The sequence below is a fragment of the Squalius cephalus genome (assembly GCF_949319135.1).
Source record: "Squalius cephalus genome assembly, chromosome: 19".
Taxonomy (NCBI): Eukaryota; Metazoa; Chordata; class Actinopteri; order Cypriniformes; family Leuciscidae; genus Squalius; species Squalius cephalus.
The window spans coordinates 22,457,612-22,472,428 of record NC_137140.1 but is presented as its reverse complement, the minus strand read 5'-3'; the positions used below and the strand labels follow the sequence as shown (position 1 = coordinate 22,472,428).

Genomic DNA, 14,817 nt, shown 5'->3' with positions numbered 1-14,817 from the left:
AAAGGTGTTCTGCGTTGGCAGGTGATGCACTCATGTAATGTAGTGAGAGGTGGCGCTATCAAATAGTGACAGTAAAATATGGATGCCGTAGCGTCTGAGGTTGAATTTAAATATTAGTCAAGGGGAACAGTGTTAAGGGTACGCTCACTCATGTCTAAAAGCTGAATTAATGGCTGGTACATGAAAACTTGTCTTTGTTACATTTACTCTTCTCTATGCAACATAAATTAAAGCTTATTTAAAATGCTAAAAGTGCATCAAAAGCCTAGAACTTTCTCTGTAGTAGTGGACTTTTAGTAGCAACTTTCAAACACATTATATGGAAACCTAAACTATTTAAAATGGATGCATGTCTTGGTTAAAGTGTTTACGGTTAAATCTATTCCGAGGGTTAGTTTGATGCTACTAATCTGAATCTGAATGTATCCAATCTCGAACTCTGCCTTTTCTGCGCGGTTACCTGACGAAGGTTCCTGGTAACCTTCACATCATGCCAGGCATTGTCATTAAATTTCCCATTGACGGGCTCCACCAGGGCCTCGAAGGCCCCAGAGCCCAGGTTGATGACCAGCGAGACGGCACCATTCTTCAGCGCCAGGTTGACGTAGTCTGCAGACTTTCCGGTGTGGAGCATCAGTCCATTGCGCTGCAGGGTCTTGAAGGAGAGGGTAATCTCATCGCTACTGCTCTGGATGGGGTTCGGGGACAGGTCGTAACAGAAATACTCTGAACCCTTGAAGGTGGCCACATACTCTTCCCTCTCTGTAAGAACATGGAGAAACAAAACATGTAAATCAGGAGCAGACCAGCGTTTTGCATTAAAAGAGGTTGTTCAGATGCATTAATATAAAAGTTTAATTAGAAAGATGAGCAAATATAGGGGTCAGTGACATGATGCTTTTCTGCCCTATCTATCAATTTATTAAAGAATACATTAAAATGCAATTTAAACTACAATGAAGGATTGATCAAACCTGTTATGATAGGGAAATAAAAAATAAAAAAATTTGGAAGGGGGTGGGGGGAATAAAGTAAAAAAATGATTCAGTGTATTTTTATTAAAACCTTATTTTAAATAAAAAAAAAACTAGTTTGTAATAATCCATTATTACTATTCCTTAGAGAGAGAAAAACTAACATTGAAAACCTGTCCACCAAATCAACAGTAATGTGGTCCAACCAACATGCAAGAAAAAAGGAAATGACATCATAGATATGACCCCTGCAGACCATCATGACTGTGTGTCTAGATCAAGTCTCTTAAAATATCAGATACCTTGAACTTTTCATTACAAGGCAAGGTTAGTTCAGGTTGTAAAATGCCATGCGGTGCGACTACACAAAACCTTGATATTCATGACATTTACAATAATAATGAACTAAAAATACTTCTTAGACTGAAAAAACTTTTTAAAAAATGTTGATACTCACACACATATTTAAGATTTATGCAAAATGCTAATACGTTTTACTTTATTGAACCACATGGCATTTTTAGTCATTCAAATTATACCTTTCTTGAAAAAGTTTGAGTATTTTTCTTTTTTTCAAAAAACATACAAACATTAATACCAAGCACATATGCATTAAAGCGTTTCTTTGTTGTGGATGTATTTATATGTAATTTGCCCTCCATCACATAATAATACAGAGGAAAACACTTACCGTCCATCTACTGGCTCCCATGCTTACTAGACACAAGACTTGCTATTTTCATATTACCTACCTGCACAAAGCCAAAAGCCAGTCAAAAGTCATTCTAAAGGGGTCAAACGTTGTAGAAACTCAACACAGTCAATCTGAGAGTGATTGGTTGCTGTCAGTATGCCCACACACACACACACACCTGAGATTGAGGTCAGAGCCATCTTGCTCATAAATGAGAACCAAGGTCCTTGATAATGGTGACCATAAATAAAGCAGCCACACATATCAGGGCATAATTACCAAATCAGTCAGCGAGACCCATTACTGTAAGCGTGCTGGCACAGAACCCAGGCACCCACACTCTCACTCCTCTTCCCATTTGCGCAAACAGCTCCGACTGTCACACAGATCTGAGAGTATTTTGGGAACTTGGTTAAAATATTAACTGAAGAGGCGCCCATTAATAAAGTGTGAAGTCCTATCTCCACAGCTACCTTCTTACCGGTAAATACAATTATATTATTACAGAGCAGAGCTGAGTCTACTTCTCATCAGGAATATTAATGACTTTAACAGGCAATTTACAGCAACACTGAACCAAATTACCATAAATCCAGGAATCTGAAACACAATTAACCTAACACACCATAAGACCAGCTCATTTGCTCTGGAATTATCTGGAATATTCTTAAGATAAACCCTGGAGATATCAACAAGGCTCATTTACTCCATCTTTTTCTCCATCCTTCATCACCCTTCCTGTGTCCACTGCGAGTTAAATAAGCTTTTTGCCTCAGCTGATGAGGTGTGTGTGTGTGTGTGTGTGTGTGTGTGTGTGTGTGTGTGTGTGTGTGTGTGTGTGTGTGTGTGTGTGTGTGTTTGTGCACAAAGAGCCAAAGGGTGGTGCTGTATCTGGCTCTCTTCCACCTCCTCTATATACCACTGAGTCAGCTATAATGTGACTCAGTGCAGGAAGGCGCCCACAGAGTCGCACCAGCAAAACAGGCTTTTGCATCAACACACACACAGTGGGCCTTACACACAACATTTCACACAGGTATATATATTGGATGCCCAGAATAACTACAAAATGGCCTTCAAAACCCAATTCCAATGCCAGTAACAGAGTGTGTTATGAGTATTTCGTCTCAATTCGTCTCCGTTGTGACTCCGCTGTCCAGTCTCCCATCAGATTTGTTCTCTGCAAAAACTCTTACAGGAAATAAAATCATCTTCATCTTCAAGAGCAAATAACCAGGAAGGCTTGATTAAATGCAGCATTAAAATATATGCCATCATAAATATGCATACATCATACGTATTTTCTGTTTTAAGCCATATACCTTGTTATCATTCATTTTTGACAGTGTCTATTTACGCCAACCAACCTCTAACCGCCACTGCTCATTCAATTTACCCTTATAAAACAGCAAATTACTTCCATTTTGCACGATTCACACTTAATGCAAACAAGATGCTATTTGTCGCCATTTACACTTGGTAGAACCTACTTCTATTTACATACTGTACCTTTTTTCCTCTATAGTCCATATGGTAGTCATTCATGCTCCACCATTTCTCTTACTTACAGGATTAAACAATGTTTTTGATACTGTGCCTTTAAGACAATATGTATGGGATGTCAGTAGCGATTGGTTAGATTTTTTGCATCTGAAATGAGCAAGATCGCTTGCATGTTTGCTGTCAGGTCCAAAATAATTGCCACTGCCTCCTCTTTGAATAACGGCCTTTTTGTAAAGCTTGCTTTTACATACGCCAAACAATCTAAGCCCAAATGAGCCATACGTTTTTATTTTCTTTGAAAGCTCATAGTACAATCTATGACATCAAATGCGGTTTAAATTGTCTATCAACCTGCCGACATAGCATTTTAAGATACATGCCATTTGTGATGGCTGATTCCTTTTGGAATAATTCTGCTTTCTCTGTTAACACAGTGAATTTATGATGTACACAAACAAAGATGTAGCTGATATCATTGCCTCAGCCCCAATCTTCTATTTTAGCACTACTAATTTGGTGTGGCTGCCTTCTGCCATATTTTGAAGCAGCAGCACACTTCTGATGTTTATACATTTAGAAAATTGTCAATTTTCCTATTCAGTCAGTGTTAAAGTGCCCCTATTATGCTTTTTCAAATATTACCTTTCGTATAGAATCAGAATCTTCGAACAAACCATTTTCAGACTTTTTGAGGAAAGAGGTGATGAGCGATGTTAACTATGAGAAAACAGATTTTTGGATTCATGTAAACCATGGGTGTCATACTCAGTTCCTGGAGGTCCAAAGTCCTACAGAGTTTAGTTCCAACCCTGCTCCAACACACATACCTGTAGCAGGGGGTAGGGCTGGGCGATATATCGATATAAAAAATATATCGATATATTTTTTAAATGCGATATGGAATTAGACCATATCGCATATATCGATATAGTTCAAATTTGCGCTGTGATCCTTGCTCCCCGCGCCCCCTCCCCTCCTTTTCCACTCTGCGTGTGTTTAGAGCATGCTATGTTATGAGAGGCGAAAACCCAGCACAATAGGAACTACCAGGCAGTGACATAAGTGTACGCTGAAATAAAGTTTTTCACCTCAGAAAAACGGACTTTCTTGTCCTGTCAGCCGTTATCGTGTTCTCGTAGCGCACACTCTTCAATTGCACGCACAAATGCGGCGGTGCGCGCTGTATCTGATCAAGTGCAAAATAAACTACGAGCATGCAACGCCGTTACGTTGTAAATTACACAAAATAAAAGTAATGCAGGTATGATTTTCATTCTATTCACCAGGAGTAGTTTCCATGTTTCATTAACAGTTATCGTTAATATTGTGTATTCACCATGGTAACTGTCGTTTCCATATTCCATGTATATATGAATAACGGCCATATATATATGTATGTGTATGTGTGTGTGTGTGTGTGTATATATAGGCAAATTATAACGTTTACACAAAATTTGTTTATATATATTCAATGTAAACTTTGATAATCATAATTAATAGATCGCAATTACAATTTGAAGGGAATAATCGGCAATTATGATTTTTGTCATAATCGTGCAGCCCTAACTTAGGTGAAGAAACCTGTTTATTATTTATTCATTTGATTTTGCAACTGTTCACTGAAATAGCTGGTTTCAATAAAACTACTTGTGACATGTCATATTTGGCTTTGACTTTGACTGAACATTTGCTCTCACTCTGCGGAAAAAAATATGGGATATATATCGTATATCGATATTCAGCCTAAATATATTGGGATATGACTTTTGGTCCATATCGCCCAGCCCTAGCAGGGGGTCTGTATCTCTTACCATTGGAGAAAGCGTAACGGCTAACTTGGATCACGTAACGCACCTCGGCATATCGTGTAATGGCAGTGACATCAGTACTCGCAGTTCAAAGTTTTATGACAGTTCGTCACAGCTTATGTTATTCAATTTCTTGTGGATTATTAGGATTATTCTTGTGGGCCCCTCAAGGATACTTTAATGAATCAAAAGTTCGCAAGAACACCATCATCTTTTCTAACGTCTATACTGCCTCTTTTGATCAATTTAATGTGTTCTTGCTGAATAAAAGTAATCAGTTCTTTTAAAAAAACGTACTCCAAACTTTGCACAGTATAGTGCACCTTTTGTATAATTATTGTGTAGGGTCTCTCCACATGATATCCAATACGTACAAAAATCAGTTGAGAACTACTCAACTGCTATAGCTCCTGTTAGCACTTGTGGTGTGATTCCTGGTACGCTGCTGACTGAGCAATTATCTCTTCATCAGCTTAAATTTAGACAGGAACGTTGGGGGCAGCATGTCTGTGGGCTTGTTACCTCAAAGCTGCTACAGGCGACAGCCTGTGAATGCTGAACACAGTCACTCAACCATTGAGAACTCCCATGCTACAGGAAGACAAGCTGTAGTATGTTTTACTGTATGATTTCCCTCTCACCATGACACCGTCTGAAAAAAAGAGCTTTATGAAAGCTGCAATTTGATGCTTCCCCAATAACGGTAAAAAAAAAGCAGTGTCAACTTTAATTATCTGTATTGTGCTGCATGTGATAAACGCAATATGACAGACTTGGTCTAATTAGCAGAACTGCAGGGGTGGTAATACATTAATACATTGTTCTATTCAACAACAGACATTTCATAAACTCATTTTGACATACCCATATCTTTTTCCATAATCATTATTTTGATATTTAAAATGTGATATTTAAGAATAAGAACACAATAAAATATTAATTTTGTAATTAAATCCCCTTTAACAATTATACGACGGCACAATCTCCAAGGGCCTCAGCAGCAACAAAGCCAATAATGCTACACAAAACAGTCAACATTAATAATTGACACCATCCATAAAACTCATTAATTTGGACCTTTTAATATCTCCTTATAAAACTACACCACAAAATGACACCAAAATGAAAATTAATTAAATTCACAGGAGTTTCTCTGACAGAATAGGCTGATCTCAGTGAACGTTTGGTGTCAGACTGAACAGGGACTAAGCGCCAGATAAACTGTCAAAGCTGTCTACATTGATTTTTCATAAGGTGAAGTTCGCTCACAGTTATGTAAGAAAAAAGTAAAGCTATTTCAACAGTAGCTCATGGACTATGAATTTGTAATCTGTAGAGAAATACTGCACTGTCATTGACTTGAGTATAAATAATACACCTGTCAACCTTGTACCTCAGTGTACCAGCTAGCTTGTGCATTAATTTGATCTGTATGCTTTGATTCTTCCTCTCTTTGTGTTTTAGCCAAACGCCCTTTATAGGCTCTCTAGAGATATGTTATGGCGAATCACATATAGCTTCACCACCATGGCCCCATTCACGCTGTAGGGAATACAAGAGCGGAGATAAACGACAGTGGGGCTGAAAAGGAGACTGAGGCTCTGGGCACAGATAAATCTAGTGGGAGGAAACACTTCTTCAAGCTTGTCCACTAGATCAAGATTACTTGCAAACCCATTCAAGTAATAGCTTAGCCACTTGTATCTGTGCCTGCTTGAGAATCTGCTTGAGAAGGGGGTGGGGGTAACAGCATGCCGTTACACACATGCTATTGGTGTTTTATTTAATAATGATGTCTAAATAAACCACAGTATAAAATCAGGCAACCTAACACAACATTTCATAGCCTAACTGTTCGAATCCAAGCTACTTGTTTCCATTTAATGAAATTGAATAGTGACCACCACTGTCTGCTCAAAATTCTATTTCACTCTATGGGAAATATAAGCTTCTTGGACATTCTGCTAAATATCTTATTTTTTTCTTCCATGCAAGAAATAAAGTCAAACGGTTTGGAACATCGTGATCATGAGTATATTTTTGGGTGAACTATCCCGTTAAGTCATTTTTGAAACACTTCTGTTTTGACCTGCATAAAAAAAACATGATCTTTTTTTTTTTTTCTTTTTTTTTTTTATAAAAATCTTGTTGCTTTGTCAGAGAAGTGAGGAAACTCCCTTCAAAGCTCTAGGAAATACTGAAACAGCAAGGAATTCTGGGGAGAAGCAGAAGCAATTAAGTAAGCTCATATATGCATGTGCATTCACACATTTCTTTCTCTCTCTTCCATAACACATCCACCCTTTCTATCATTTATCACCAGCCTTCACTTCGCGCCTCTCCATTTTTCACACCTTTCTTCCCTGAACCTCCAGCTTTATAATTCCGAGCAAAATATTGTCCTCCATTCTAGTGTATAGTAGAGCAGTACATCCCCAAACAATTTGCACTCAGTGTGTGTGTGTGTGTGTGTGTGTGTGTGTGTGTGTGTGGACACTCACCTTGTGTGTAGACCGTAGCAGAATTAAATATAATCCACTGACATTGACTAAATGTGGCATGAGGTATACAGTTCTGCGTATAAGTTTACATACCCTTTGCAGAATCTGCAAGATGTTTATAAATTTGCTATAATGATGATCATTTCATTTAGCATTCCAAAACTTTTGAAATGAATAGCTAAAAATTGTTTAAATAAAAAATAAAAATGATGCATTAAATTTATCAAAAATGACAGTAAATACATTTGCAATGTTACAAAAGTTTTCTATTTCACATAAATGCTATTCTTTTAAATGTTCTATATATAAAAAAAGGAAAAATCCTGAAAAAAATATGAATATTAATAATAATAAGCATTACAACTTTTTTTTTTTCTAAATTGATTAAAAACCTGGACACCAAATCAGCATATAGAGTGGTGCAGGTATGACATCACTTTGTAGAGGCCAAAACACGGAAAGGAGTTAGCAATTTAGCACTTCCAGTTCCATCGGCCTGAATTCAATGGTTTTTTTTTTTTTTTTTTTTTTAATGGGGATTTTGGTTAAATGGCTGAAATAAGGTCTGTGGTATCTTAAGACAGTTTTATTTCTACGGAAAAAAAAAATACATCAGTATTACACCACCAGATTTTTTGAAGCTGTTATGTGTTAAAGGCGGTTGCTAACAAGTGGCTAAATGGGACTACAGAGGCTGTTGAGAGATTAAACGTCATCAGCTGAACAGGTAAACTCAATTCACTTATAATTGTGCTCTTATAAACTATTCTAACTCAAACTTTCTAGGAAGATGTTTTGAATAAAAACAGAGTTTTCAGAAGCTTAGTGATGGTGACGTTGAATTCTAGTGACCATGGTAGTTCGTTTATAGCCTACCTTTAGCTTTTTAATTCTGGCGACTGCATTTCGGCTTCAAAATTCATAAAAGTTGTGTTTATCTGTGAAAAATTATCTTGATGGACAAAACATGCAAGTATCATAAACTTTGTTTTATTGATAATCCAAAAAGCCTATGGGAAAATCCTATTAGGTTTTTGTTGAGAGAACCAGTGTGATGCTAATTGCCTGTTGGCCTACAAAGTGACGCCATACCTGCACCACTCTATTACGATGATTTCTGAAGGATCATGTGACACTGACGACTGGAGTAATGGCTGCTGAAAATTCAGATTTGCCATCACAGGAATAAAATTACATTTTAAAATATATTAAAACAGAAAATTGTATACTATATTACTGTTTTAAAAAAGTATGCACAAAAAGTATTCTCGCCGCTTGATACACTTATGGTTGAGCCACTGTAGTCACTTGGACTATTTTAAACATTGTCTTTACTAACTTTCTGTTTCAATAACATAGAAGCCTATGGATGAGTGATCCAGCTCTCAGATTTAATCAAAAATATCTTAATTTGTGTTCCGAAGATGAACGAAAATCTTACTGGGTTGGAACAACATGAGGGTGAGCAATTACTGACAGAATTTTCATTTTTGGGTGAACTAACCCATTAGTTTAGTTAATTATTGTATATTTTTGTTTGTTTTTAATCAAATAAATGCATCCTTAGTGAGCATAAGAAACTTCTTTCAAAAACATTAACTTTTATTAAATAAGTATATTTTCTGCAGTTTCTTCGGGGCAAACTTTTTTTTATATATTATTCTTATTAAAATGTTAAAACAGCTTGCAGATTATGATAGAGGTGTATAAAAAAGAGGGGCATGTAAACTTCACTGCACATACAGTATGTATAGGGACTATAAGAGTAAAGGAGAGGAGAGGTCTAAGTGGCTCCCAGTGAGCAGTACACTCACTCAGGTAGCTTGTTTTGCCAGTGGAGATGATAGCACAGTGAGTTAATGAGAGCAGCTCCAAAGCCGCAGCCGAGTCTCAATCTAACAACGGCAAGAAAAACAACAGGAGTGACAACAACAGAAGATAATAACACCGCAATTACCCAAGCTAAATATATACCGGGGGCTATGGACCGTGGACAGCAACGATACCATTAAACTGACTCTGAGGTCTAGTTACGCTTTTTCAGCTGCTAAGAAGGGCCTCAAGTACATTCACTGCATTAACTGACATATATATAAATACATATTGTCGTCCATTATTCCAATTAATTCCCCTGCGTGATGGTATTTTCCCCCAAACGTTCAGACAGAGCACTATATTATGTGTGACAAGTTTATTCACTTTGCTTAGCCGCTTCGACCTTGATAAGGCCGGTTATCAAAATTTCTCCATCTCAGAGCGCAGCCGAGACCCGTCAAGCTATTCTGAGCCCGCACTATGGAGGAGCGTTTCACACTTGACTGGCCACAGATGTTTTTTGTTGAATATTGATTTATTGTTTGATTGATTATTCCTCACATCATAAGTCTGCCAGTGAATAGGATCAGACGGCGAAAGATACAAAAAGCACAAAAGACTGGCTGGCTCATTATTCGAGGATCCGGATGTCGAGGCGGCTGCATTGTGGATGCTGTTCAATCTGAAATTACGATTTCTCCAAATGGCAGTATTATCCATTTTGGTGGGGAGGAATGATATTTGATTCTTTCTTTGCTGAGATAACAGCTTGTATCTGGAAAAAAAAAAAAAGAAAAAAAAAAAGGGTTTGGAATAACATTCTAATAATGATTAAGTATTGAAGAGGCTGAAAGCACATGACTTTTACAAAATATGGGGATGATACATGGTTTCTCCACCTTTAAACATGAAATGCAAAATATATTTTGGCAACTGATCTTCCATAAACATAATTCAAAGGCTTTTATTCAAAAATGGCAAGGCCGGGTGCTTTTTTAGAGGCTGAAAATGCATTCATGCATCTGAGATTGACAGAAAAAAAAATATTCGCTGAAAGTCTCATAGCTGCGGTATTCGTGAACAAGGAGTCCGATTATCATTCTGAGAAATGGCACTATTAAATGTTTTCCTATATTCAGCTGTGACCAGACACCTTTAGCTAAATGCTCCAAACACATATCTCTCAAAAAATAGCCGTGAATCTGTAGAACATGCAGCGCGAAGTCACAACTTATTTCAAAACGCTCTCTCCACCTCCACAGCACCTCATTACAGCCTTTCTTATGCAAATGTGAGGAGACAAACTGGCATCACACAGACATGCAGCCTGCCGTCCTACAGGCATCTCTGCCTCTCCTAACGAATCCGTCTAAACTTTTGAACTCCCTCTCTCTCTTGCAGGTGTGGAGGCTCAGCGTTTTTAAACGCTAACATTTTCTAGGACACCACATTAAATCGAGAAGCCTGTGGTTGAGTGACGTAAAATCCTCAGATCTAGTCTCAATTTCACAGAGAAGATTCAGTTCATACGGCATCTGGAAACCAGCCAAGAAGATGAGAGAAAGCAGATTCTTCCACTAACGTTATTTATTTCACAGCTCTTCTCGAGAAACCCGCGCGGGCACTTTTATTTTGGAAAGTCCTGCTCCATGCGTTGGGACCTGTCCGACCTGTCAGAGCCAGCTACCTCTCTGGAGCATCAAACCAGCAGCCAACCCTCTCACTCAGTCCCTGCCATATGTCCCAGTGTTCTGCCAACTCCTTGCACACAAGACCTCAGAGCACCCCATTAGCAAAAGTGAGAGAGAAAAAGAGAGAGAGAGAGACGTGAGTGAGGCGTGGATATAAACATACTTAGAGAAAAACAGAGGTGGGGAGATGGAGAGATCAGCAGAAAAAGAGCATCAAAGGGAGCAAAAGTAGAACAGAAACAAAATGAAGTGGGAAACAGAAGATCAATTAGGAGAGAGAGACAGTGGTAAAAGGTAACAGTGAAATGTAATAGTTCAAATGAAAATTTAAAGATTACACTTTATTTTAAGGTGTCTTTGTTATACTGTAATTATACACTTAAGTACTGAGTAATACTACATGTACTTACTATAGTGTTAGGATTAGGGTTTGGTTTGGTTTAGGGTTAGTTGTGTGTAATTATGCATAATTAATAGTTATTCCTATAGTAACTACATGTAACATAATGACACTATAATATAAAGTGTTACCAAATTAAATAATTCTCATCATCATTTAATCATTTTTAGAAGTGGCATAACTGCCGCTTACATATTATTTTACAAATATATAGTTGGGTCAATCACTGTATTAATGATTAAACTAACTATATATTTATAAAATAATGCATTATAAAATAAATAATATAAAAAAAACCTTGTAATGTTTATATTTAACTATGCGTATTTGAGAGCTGTATTTGTTTGATTTACTACAAAGAACTCAGAATCATTAGTTCAGGAATTATTGTTGCTCTCTATGTTTTTGATTCAATAAAAAGAACTGACTTAAGGTCATTTGTTCAGGAATCAATTCAATTCACATTTATTTGTATAGTGCTTTTCACAATACACATCGTTTCAAAGCAGCTTTACAAAAAATACAGCTTTTAGAGTAATTTATTTTATTTAGGAATGAGACTATCCTGGTTGCGTCTGTTTTTGATTCACTAAAAAATACAGCTTAGAGTACTTTATTTTATTTAGGAATGAGACTATCCTGGTTGTGCTGTATATTTTTGATTTACTAAAAAGAACTGGCTCATGAGAGTCATTTGTTTTATGTGCTGTAGATTCAGTAATGCAGGATTCTCTTTAGTATGGTGTTTTGTCAGCATCAGCAGAAGAACACACGAGAACCATTCGTTCAAACAAAAAGTAATTTAATTATTGAAAAGAGAGACACACACAAAAAAAATGTAATTTTTGAGAAAGGTTGAGAAAATGACAGACTTTATTTTTGGGTGCAGTGTTCCTAAAAAAAAAAAAAAAACAGGAGGTGGGCGTGAACAGACTGCCAAGATTCCCACAGACAGAAAGAGAGAGTTTGAGAGAGGTGTTCTTTGTAAACTCAGTCAGAGCTCTGTGCTGGATCAGTGTAATTTGATGTTATCGTCAGACCGTGAATGTGGATCCATGGGTCTGTGCTGATATTGAATAACAGCAGGGAGGAAAGCTCAGAATCTCAGCACTCAGAGCACTACCCTCTCTGCTGAAGCTCTCCAGCATGGACGCAATATGGCATTCAGTCTATACGTGCCAGAACAGCCTTGTAACTGATCAATGTACACACGTACACATGCACACACATTCGTTATAGGCCTTCCCATCACAGCAGAGACAGCATATAGAGCCAGCATGCAGAGTTCTCTCATCCCTACTGCATATCAATGCTATTATCTCAGACCTGTATTTCCATTACTCTCCAGATCGCTTAAGTAAGCTCGGTTTGACGCTGTGTGGAAAGCTGTCCTCTCTGCACCGGTGTATTTTTAGAAGCTTGAATATGATAACATAACACAGATCTATGCTAGTATCTGTCTTTAAATGCACTTCTCTGCTTTCGTCATTCAGTTATTGATCCACTATATTTAAGCTCTCTGACAAACAGATCTGTGTAAGGTAACCACTAATGGAGTGACCGCATCATTTGTCCCGTTGCCCCCAGTTGGGACCCTCAAAGAGCTGCCACCAATTCTTCTCTCCTTTCATTCATGAAGCTGACAGAACTCCATAGAGTTCATAAGAGTCAGTCTACCTTGCATTAAGCCTAGTACACACTGCACTAACAGACACTAACAAAATGGCAGCTGTTAAAAGATGACAGTCTGCCAATCTTCTATTAATAAACAAGACATGAGTAAAAGTACTGTGGTGATAATCAGGCTAACAAAACGATTATGATTTTAATTTTATATAATAAATGAATAAACATGAAGTTAATATTGAGTAACTTACATTTTGCCAGTTGCTTTATCAATTTTTGTTTGGTCAATAAAGCACAGAAGTGGTGTTGTGGTCCTGAACAAATTGGTTAAGTAAATTCAATGATTCATTCATATAGAAAGGCCTCTGTTTATGTGTTCATGAATGGATCGGTTGAGTGAATGATTTACTCATAAAAGACAGACCCTTCTTTAGTCTCTGAATGAATCTATGTTTTTGAACAAAACAGTGAATGAATCAATGACTTACTCGTAAAGACAGTGGCTTGTTTGGTTCCTGAATGAATCAGTGTTTTTGGGTGAGTCATCCTGAGTAAACGAATCAATTTTAAATCTTGCTATCCAATTAAAATATATATAAAAATCTTTAAAATAAGATAAAATGACTTGAGAAGCAAAATTGAGTAAGGGTGCAGTCACATTTCGTTGTTCAAAAAATTTTTAACTGAAAAAAAAAACATGTAATTTCAATAGAAATCCACACAATTGATAATGGCACATAAAATAGTGAAATATTTCCACACTTTCAAGTTGGTCAAGCGAATTTGCTGCATTGAGCAACAGAAAAGGTTTGAAAGTTCTGCTTCATATCTGCTTCATGTCACTACACAATTTACAATAGACCTTTTTTGCCTGTAAATTCATTCTGAAATTATACTAATGTGACCACACCTTAAGACAGTAAGACTTGTGTATAGAATATAACTTTCACCTTATATAGTGTTTTTTTTCCCCTTCTTGTAAATTTAGATACATTTGTGCTTAAAATGAGGAGGGGAAGCCAGTGGGGCAGGACAATTCAAGACATTCTCAAAAAATCTTATAAAACTTCTTCCTTATAATCTTGTTATAAGGATATACAATTTTCACTGGATCACAAAACAAAACTGCAATTTTTTTTTTCAACAAACTTTTGCAATTTGTTGGGTCAGTATGAATTAGCCCTTCTTAATGAAAGCATAGCTGTGCTTGCTCCCTTTTTTCTCTCCTCTCACAGAAAATGTGCTCACTACTGTCGCTCCAGTAGCCATTTTACAATCCATGATGGAAGACACAACGGTTAGCGCTGTAGCGCTGCACACTGCTTCACAGCGAGACTGCACTACCCGAACACACTACAAAATGTGATTAACACATCAGTGTGCTTCACACATGCGCCCTTCTCCTCCTATTCTCTGGAGATAACTACAGATTGGGGAAGGGGGGAAGGAGGGTGTCGGCATGCCCTGATAGTAATTGTTGGTGCAGGGGAAAACAAGAGCAGGTTGAGACAGTTGGGAAGGGAGACGCAACCACTCATTTTCTGTGCAAAAGCTCCCCTCCGTGCTTACCAGATCAAAGAAGGGAATTAAATGGACCACCCATTGAGTCGGATGACAGCAAAGACAGGACATGGGACAGCTCCGCTTCAGAACAACCGAGTCACTGCATAGCATAAGCAACAGAACGTTCTCCCAACCGAAGACATCAAAGTGTCCTTGTACCTTATGGTGGATATGAAACAGTACGAGCATAGAACTACCTTTCATATCCAAACATCAGTAGAGACAAACAAGACGATTACACT

At 37.5% G+C, this 14,817-nt stretch overlaps 1 protein-coding gene across 29 annotated transcripts in view; it reads right to left on the bottom strand.

The window, feature by feature from the left end:
* The window catches only part of nrxn1a (neurexin 1a), a 177,195-nt gene that overhangs the window by 107,139 nt on the left and 55,239 nt on the right, over nucleotides 1-14,817 (bottom strand). For all 29 annotated transcript variants that reach the window (XM_079850567.1, XM_079850578.1, XM_079850579.1 and 26 more), the window contains one exon: nucleotides 461-762. In XM_079850567.1, coding sequence (XP_079706693.1) covers nucleotides 461-762 — 302 coding nt within the window. The remainder of the gene's footprint in view (nucleotides 1-460; nucleotides 763-14,817) is intronic.